The sequence below is a fragment of the Poecilia latipinna genome, unplaced genomic scaffold, assembly GCF_001443285.1.
Source record: "Poecilia latipinna isolate Pla-1442-1.1 unplaced genomic scaffold, P_latipinna-1.0 Scaffold1733, whole genome shotgun sequence".
Classification (NCBI taxonomy): Eukaryota; Metazoa; Chordata; class Actinopteri; order Cyprinodontiformes; family Poeciliidae; genus Poecilia; species Poecilia latipinna.
This window is the reverse complement of record NW_015114349.1, coordinates 197,536-206,673: the sequence shown is the minus strand read 5'-3', so window position 1 is coordinate 206,673 and position 9,138 is coordinate 197,536. Positions and strand designations below refer to the sequence as shown.

At 37.6% G+C, this 9,138-nt stretch overlaps 1 protein-coding gene across 1 annotated transcript in view; it reads right to left on the bottom strand.

Moving 5' to 3' along the window:
- Positions 1-134: 134 nt before the first annotated feature.
- The window catches only part of LOC106964885 (putative monooxygenase p33MONOX), a 12,541-nt gene continuing 3,537 nt past the window's right edge, over positions 135-9,138 (bottom strand). The window contains exons 2-8 of the mRNA XM_015060650.1: positions 7,374-7,469; positions 7,103-7,284; positions 6,827-6,932; positions 6,530-6,657; positions 2,447-2,583; positions 2,080-2,264; positions 135-871 (exon numbers count right to left, since the gene is read on the bottom strand). Coding sequence (XP_014916136.1) covers positions 666-871; positions 2,080-2,264; positions 2,447-2,583; positions 6,530-6,657; positions 6,827-6,932; positions 7,103-7,284; positions 7,374-7,401 — 972 coding nt within the window. The 5' untranslated portion in view covers positions 7,402-7,469 and the 3' untranslated portion in view covers positions 135-665. The remainder of the gene's footprint in view (positions 872-2,079; positions 2,265-2,446; positions 2,584-6,529; positions 6,658-6,826; positions 6,933-7,102; positions 7,285-7,373; positions 7,470-9,138) is intronic.

The window sequence follows — 9,138 nt, the reverse complement described above, 5'->3', positions numbered from 1 at the left end:
AAAAAAAAAAAAAAAAAAAAAAAAAAATAAAAAAAAAGGGTTTTTGTTTTTTTAAAAAAAAAAAAAAAAAAAAAAAAAAAAAAAAAAAAATAAAAAAAAAGGGTTTTTGTTTTTTTAAAAAAAAAAAAAAAAAAAAAAAAAAAAAAAAAAAAAGAGTTCCATTTTAGTAAAGGAAGCAATGGTAAAGTGACTAACTTTAGCAAAAACCAGAGAATATATTTAACTTCCAATCTCACACCATTGCAAACAATGGAACCACATCAGTTCATTCCGACGCACCCACAAAGTGACACATCAGTTAAACAAAGCATCTTAAAGGTCACAAATTAAAATCGCTTATTCCATTTTTTTTTTTATTATTATTAAAATTGCACATTGAGTAAGTTGGTAGGCCAAGGAAGAAAACTACCTAAAAGACGGACATATGAAAATGTCTGATGGGAAGTGTGTAACACTGCGGTGGCGTCTCATGGGGGCGATGAGCCAGCACTCTCAGGTGGTCCTCATTCCTCTTAGCCTCTCAAGGAATTTGCAGGGAAGTAGAGGAGGCAGAAGAGGACAGGAAAGTAAATTAGCAACCATATGTGTGCGTGCGTGTGTGTGTGTGTATGTGTGTGTGTGTGTTTGTGGGCGGGGTGGAGGGTGAGTAGACATCTGGGCCGGCCTCAAAAGCCTGATGGTGTTAAAACATTCATATCCCGAGGTTTCAGTTTGTGGGGCCGTGGAGAAACCCGCTTAGACTCAGTGTCCGAGATTTCAATCTTGGGGGGCATGAATTTGGCGGGCTCCTCCACTTTTTGGCTGATCTGTGTGTTGGTGCCATCCATCGTAGAGGACTTCTGCAGGCCGAAGTAGGACTGCAGGGAGAAGCCTGGGAGGATGTGGTAGATTTTGATTAATAAACAGACCATTCAAGTTTAAAAGAAAGAGCTAAAGAGATATTTTTATTTAAATACTTGTTGTAGCTGGAAACAAGCAATTTAATGTCAGTTTTTTAATTAAACGTTTATTACATACAACACAGGTTCTGTTTTAATTTAGCTTGCCAATTCATAATTTCTTTATTCCTTGTAACTCGTTACCATTGTGGGCCTTCCTGATTCCACATGCAACAGTAAACAATCCATTTTATGCCCATTTACTGAAATCATTCGCACCCACAAATGCAGATGTCAATTGGGTAAACAGTTGGCAGATGAACTTTAGATTTTAATATCAGCAACAGACATTATAACAAGGTATAATTAAGAACAATGATTATATAAACCGTTAGATTTAAATGAATAAGAACAATGAAAAGCAATTCAAATATTTCTTCCATGAACATGTGATACAAAAATACAAATTGTGGTGTCTTATTTAATTTCCAACTCTCACGCGGTCTTAAGAGACGGGTCCATTGAACCCTGCGAGCTTTTTACCCCGTGCATGTGCTTTTACAAGGTTTTTACTTTTGCATGGTTTTGGGAACTGCCAGTCTGACCGGACCGTGACATCTGCCGCGCTCCTCCTGAGCTTCATACCGAGACCACTGGAGGACTAAAACTTTACAATAAAGTAAATCATGCTGTGTTTCTCAAAAAAAAAAAAAAGCGAGCAAAGAGGAAAAAAAGCAATTTACAGAACCCTGCATCAACGCAGTAAATTATAAGCATATAACACTCAATTACTCTAAAGTATTGTTGTCACAGTGGAAACAAAACACTTCCATGGTTGGTAAAAAAAAAAAAATTACAATATCCACTTTCATACCTGGAGAAGTTGTGTATGAAAAGACTAAAAACTGCAAAAGCACAAATGGGAGAAGAGTCGAAATAACCAGCACCAGTTGTAATATTATAGGTTTAAGTTTTTTCAGGTGCTAAACCCCACCCACCAGAGTCTGAGGGTTTGTATAACATCACTCACTGTGTACAAATGAAGTATGTCTCATGAGGATTACATGAGGAAAAATCTGGCTTCACAGCTGCAGGTTGTGTCATTACTATAATTAAGTCATGATATCTCACGAGCTAGCATCACAGTTAGAGCAACATTGTTCCCATCCACGATGTAGGACAGTACATTTAAAGCTCCCACCTGTGCTGGTTTCAGAGCCTGGGTCCGTGGGGGACTTGTGGACCACAGACCGGGTTCCAAAGAAGTTCCACTTATCCAGACCTCCTCCTCCTCCTCCTTCGTTTCCTCCCATGTCTATGTTGGGGTCGGGTCTAATAGGCTCAGGTGCGGTAATATATTGGGTCGGACTCAGCTGGAACCAGTTCCTGGAATCCCCACAAACAAAAAGTTAAATTTAAAAAAAAAAAAAAAAAACAGCCAAACAACACAGGCGCCATATTCAAAGTTTTATATATATATATATATATATATATATACTGTTTTAAATATTCAGGTTCAATCAGTCATGTATATTTGTGAAAATAAGCTAAATGTTTCACAGACAAACCTGCGATTAACAGCTGGCGATGAGAGAGGGGTAACACTGGGGGTAACAGAGGGGGTGACTGAAGGCGTGCCGCTTGGGGTCGATTGTGCAGATGTTGAAAGCCTGTCCTCCTTGAAGTCCCCCGGCATTCTCAACTTCTACTCAGGAGAGAAGAAAAAAAGAAAAAAGAAAAAAAAAAACACTACTCAATTAAACCTGCTGGTCTCTCAACAAACTTATGAATGTGAAAGTTATACATCTTTTAACAAGTTCAAATCAAGGGTGTCAACAAGTTCGATGGAGGCACAACACTGATCCTATTTAGAAAGCAAACATCACTGAGTACACAAAGCAAAAGGGCAGAGGTGGTTTAACTGGGCATTCAGGTCAAAACTAATGATAACGTGCGTCATAGTTCACTTGCTGTGGCGTCAGGCCTGGAGTTAAAGGGGACATGACTGACATGAAAAGGAAAACAATAAACCACTGGAAAAAATTCAAACACATAGAGATAAAAAAATATATATATGTAGCAGGTACTTTGATCAAGGTAATTATTTTGAATCCAATAGAAAATATTGGAAAAAAAAGATTGCACTCAAAGTTACTTTAAATAATCATTGATTATTCAAAGCAACTGTACATTGCATTTATCTGATTTTTAATCAACTCATATTTAGGCCTGTCGCAATTATAAATGAGTCAATTAAATGCATGATGAATTAAACAAGCTTAATAATTTCCAACAATTTTGCCTACAGAACCATGTGTAGCGATTACTGTCACGTGTCCATCCACCCAAATGGCACCATGACCAGCCCTCCTGGTCAGTTTTGCTTTCAGAACAGCTATGTTAAAAAACAACTTACATCAGCTGATACCAGTGTTAAAGCAGATCATGGTGCATCCATGGTTAGCGCCACGCTGAACTTCAAAACAACTGGAATCCTCTCAATATTTGACTCAGTAATATCTGGCAACCATAAATGTCAATATTTATAGGTAGAATTTATTTTTTATTTATTTATTTTTCCACTGAATACACGGCTTATCCAAGATGCCAACGTCAGGATTCATCGGGGTGAAATTGTGAAAAAGTGGGGAGCATGAAAGTCATTCTCACCCAGAGACTGGCCACCACAGAGTCAGGACCGTATCCCCATTGAGATTTTTAGAGATGTACTGCAGGCTTTATGCAGGCTTTAGACTTTCCTCATCATCAAAACAAGATCTTGGGGTCAATGTAATGGAAAATTTTATAATGTGCACTTCACCCCTTTTGTGCTCTTGATGGTGTCTGATGATGCGATCATGTGTCTGCAAGAACTTATGAGATTGATCAAGTTGCTCTCCTATAGACTTCTACAGTGCCTTAAGACAGCAGGGGATGTCCTTGATCCTGGAGACCATCTAGTGTTTCCCCAAACAAGGACTTATCTGCTCCCTTTAGCATTAAAGAACAACAGCCTTTCCTCAACAATAGACAAATGGCAGTGTATAAATGCTTATATTATTAAATTTATGACATCTAATTTTAGTTACACATGTTAATAAACGTGTTTTGTGTTAGGAAGGTTGCGTTTTCAATTTCCATATGACTTAAACAAACAAGCACAGTTACATTCCTTTATTTTAACCCAATAACATAACATGATTTCGACCTTCATACGTTTTCTCCTAAATAACATGTTATATATATATATATATATATATATATATATATATACATATATATATGCTTATGTAAACTAAAACATCAAGTTTACATAAACAATAAAAGGAGCACAATTGATCTCCAGAAAACATTTGAAGGGTAAACGTGAAGCAGAAGCTAAACTAACCTTATACGTCTTATTTTTTTAACATTATCAATTGGTGACTAGCCTGCGTTGTAAATTTAGGGTTTTGATGATGGTAATTGATTTCAAAGCGTTTCTAAAACATTTGGCCCACAGTCAGGTCGTAGTATGATAACTGCTTGTAGGCGATCACATGAGCAATCGACGGACGGTTAGCTATTATTACAAAACTATGATTACTTAACCAACAAATATTCGTCTTTAATTAGTCAATCTCGTCCATGTGATTTGTTGTGGCATAACAAAATTAATCAGAGAAACGTCTGGATACAATAGTCTGTTTTTATCACGTTAGCTCTAGCACTAGCACTGCTACGTAGCTCACCAGTTTGCTATGCTAATGGCCTCCTTTTGTAAAAATGTAGAATTCTAGAAATAAAGTAAAGCTAAACCAGGACCGACCTTTTTATGATGAGTTTTCTTTGACGCCGCAGCTCGATAGCTCTCTTCATTTTGTCCATAATTGCTCGTTTCGGTGTAGGATTATTTCTTAAAAACACGACGATGGCAGTGTTACACACCGAAAGCGGCCTTGTTTTGGGAGGAGCGCGATGATTGGCTCGTTTCGCTGAAAGAGGAGGCCTCGCCTCATATGAAGGGTGTCACCTAGCAACAGCTCTGATAAAGCAAAGAACTCGTTGCGTAATTTGTTTATCAAGATGTTGTTCGCTGTTTTCTTCACTTTCACAACATCATGGTACTTTTTGCTGAACATTTCATCTATAATTTCACAATAAAAGCATGTTTTTGAAGAACCTATGCATCAGTGCTGTTACAGAGAAGGGAGAATCGGTCTGTGTCACATGTTGTAGCAACAACTACAACATTAAGGAACAATGTGGATCTGGAACAAATTTGACAGCTGGTAAGAAGGAATCTAGCAGTTAAAATTAGACCTGTAAACAGAACAATTCTGTCCAGAAAATCAACCACACAATAACAGGCACTCTGTGAATGTCAACTGTCATCACTCAATTTTTTATGGATCTCCCAATACTCCAAAAATTAAAGGTCAAAGCTTAGTAAAACATTTTATTTTCCATTGTTCTTAGCTACATTGTACTCGACTATCACCAATTTTTGAATGTTGAATAAATAACATGTTTCCAAATGAAATGTCTTATATAGGTTATCAATTTATACTCACCATGCTGCATTCAACAGTGAGAGGTCCATTATTTTCATGCTACACCAATAAATATAATTGTATTTTAATGGGGACTGATACACCAACACAAAATTAAATAAAATCTACACTTGATTTGCCTATGCCATCCCTATTAAGACACTTTACTGTCCCTATATGCATGGACAATTCTAGACACTAACACAGTTTTACATTAACAATTAATTAATTGGGGTGCTGCACTTTCAACTTCAGGGATCCACAATTGGCTTTTTTGTTTGTTTTGTGACAACCACATGAAAAAGCACTGACACTCCACATCCACCACCTGCTAAATATGCCCTAGAACTGCCACTGCCTGTAGGGAAATTTGTCTCAGACTCTGGAGGTGTAACAATAATTGCCTTGGCAATGTGGCACAACACAACATAATTTCATTTGATGATGCTGCCACCACCATGTCCTACCATAGCGGTTGTGTACATGTAAGCGTACCAGACTTCATAAATTGTATTTTTCAAAGAAATTGAAAACGTTATAGCCTCATCTTTTCACTTCACATTTATGCTTCAGTTCAGGGGTGCCGAAGTCCTCAAGAGCTACGATCGTTCAGCCATTGGATGTTTACCCACCCCAGCACACCTAAATCAGATGACTGGCTTCTTTCTGGGAAAATAAGCCAGTCGTCTATTGGGCTGCGTCATTAGCAGCTCAATAGATGCCTGCTAATGAGTCCTTTCATTTGATTCAGGGGTTTTAGCCAAGGCACACATTTGCAAGATAATAGCCCTCGTGGACTGGACTAGGCCGCTCTGTCCTGTTCTAATTGGTGTTGTTCTATTAGGTAAAATATGAATGAAAAACATTGAAACGTATTGTAATTAATATATATATATATCAAAAACTCAAGAGTTATGCATATATTTGAAGAATTAATGAGTCAGGCCTGGACTTGCAGTAAATTAAGGAAATGCAATATCTTATTATTTTACAGAAGTTTTGACACTCTTTCCATAAAAGTATGTGCAATAATGCTACTGTATTGAAATAGTTTTTGCTTTTTCAGATTGTTGTGGTGCTTAGGGATAAATACCGCTGCCCACATTTGTTCAAACTTACTGGCAGTTTGCCATCAGATACTCTGTGGAACTGGGTCTCCTCGGCAGTGAGGCCCTTGTGGGGGGAATAAACAGCCTCAGTCAGTCCTGCCTGGTGCTCAAACTTCTGTAGGTTTTCTTGGGATTGTCCTGTGTTGCAAATGGAAACCCGGAGAAAGAGTCAGATAGATACGTATTATCTTCTGTTGCTTCACAGATACTGTTAAGACGGCTTAGAAATTTCAGTAATATTCAAAGAAAAGCATGTATTTGGAAACAGAAACAACAAATAATTTTTAAATGCCTTCAGTTGACTTACTTGACATAAGGGAACTCATCAGTGTGGTGGCTTTGGCCTTTACAACAGGCCCTGGGGACTTGGGTGATGCTTCACATGTTGTTATTTTGTCACCATTCTTGCTTACCTATTATCACAGGTTTATAGTTTAAGGAAGAAATTAGAAACTAATTCCTGTCTAGTGAGCAAGAACATTCAAATACGCATAACCAGTTTGACATGAGTTCAAGCAAAGATCATTAAGTGCCCAGTTGAAAACTACAAAGGGTTAAAAAGTAAAAACCAACAAGGAAGCACCTCTTTATTCCTGAACCTGTGCCGAGGGATGACGGGGTCTTTCCAGAAGTTTTTTACTGTCATGTCTACAGGGGGGTGATGCATGGGGATATCCATGTGCTCATCGTAGCTGATGTTGTGGCGAGCTATGCCAGCAGGAGATGATAAGGCAACACAGAGGCCAGACATGCCAGACTCAAGTGCTGAAAAATGGCAGCAAACAAGACAAAGCTCAGCATAAATAAACACAAAGTCAAGTCTATGTTAAAGTTAATGTGTCGTTTCTAAATACCTGGGATGTCTCCCTGGCCTGTGGCCATTTTGACGCCGGAACAGGCGGTCTTACCACAAAAGACAGAAGGCTGGCTCTCTGCTCAGTGGGACACACCTGCAAACACACAATGTCGCACAGGGTTGAATGGTTGTGCAACAACTAGTTCTGGGTGATCTTGTTATGGCGTACTGATGTGGGTGTAATAATCTTAAGTGGCATGTGTATTACAAAATAAGTCAAAAGCTATTTCTCTTCTTTAAGCAAACTGAGTAGTATTTGATCAGCTCTAGTTCAAACTCTAAGTCTGGGACCTCACTGCAGGACTTTCACAATCTTGGCAAATTTTGAATAGACTGGGTGTTGACACTACCAGACTGGTTTTTGTTTTACGACTGAAACACACTTAACAATTTCGCTTGCTGCTGAATCACAGATTATTGGATTTTTCCAAACCAACTAAAGCCCATAAAACATGTGGAAACTCTCTGGACGGCAACTCTTTAAAGTTGAAACAAACTGTAGCAGTTACAGGAGCTATTGTCAGCAATTTGACAAGATTTACCTGCATGACATGTCGGCTTAAAATGACAAACTATTTAGAATATGTTAAGTGAATATGATTTGGATGCTGCTGATTTCATTCTTTGTTATACTATTGTCATAAAATCAAGAAAATCTCTGAAAATCCGGAGCATTTTGTTCAAAAAGACTGTTATGTAACAACAGAGCTTCATGAGTTAGAGGCTTCTTCAAAAATACCGATGTAATACTGACTGCTACAGGAGATCCTTCCTGTAGCAGCCAGGAAGCTATTAGCATTTATAGCAATTCTTTAAAGAAAATTCAGTTTTGAGTTACAATTATGTTTAATTTCCCTCTGGGATTGATTAAATATTTTTGAATTGAACTGAATTGAATTAGATGTACTGTTGCAAATAAAGTATTTTAAAAAGTTGGTTCCCCTCGCTCTCATTGTGTCGCAGCCTCTCTTTTAGACATAAAGTTAGGAAAGGAGACAAAATGATTGATAGTCAATGAGGAATAAGTAGTTCTCTCTTGAATGAACACAGAGCAAAGCTTGTCTTGTCGGACCTGCTTTAAATAGAATTGCAGAATCTGGTTACTGTACAGCAGTGACATTAATATGAATTTCAGTCGGAGTCACTCTCTTGTATCAGCCTCCCTCAGCTTTCTGCAGAGCCAAAGTGGATGTGCGCAAGCAGACTGTTGTCTAATGTGGACACATTCTTTTTACACATTTAACAGTAAAAGCACACTTTGATCTTGAGGAAAATCCCAGCCTGTCATGTAAATTTTCCAGTTTTAACCACGCAAGTTAATTTTAGTTAGATAAATAATAAACACTCAGAACTGTAATGTATAATGGCACATTGAATGACTTATCTCATGAGCAAAGGAGCAGCCAATGCACACATAAAAAATATAAATTATGAATATGAACTATGAATAATATATCTTTGGCATGAATTCTGATCTGTTCTATGATGAACTGACTACGAGTCCCTTGGATTTAGACTAAAATCCATTTCTTTCTCAGATATGGCAAAAATATCCTACGCAACCTGCAGACGTCTTCAGAGTTAGTTAATCTGATTTGCTATCAGTGGTACCCTGTTTTATTATTCTGCTGCTGCCCAGACAGCTGACTTGTTCACGTCATAAATAAAGGAAGCCACTTACAGTGACTTGCAAAAAAAAAAAAAAAAAAAAAAAAAAAAAAAAAGGTTTTTTTTTTTTTTTTTTTTTTTTTTTTTTTTTTTTT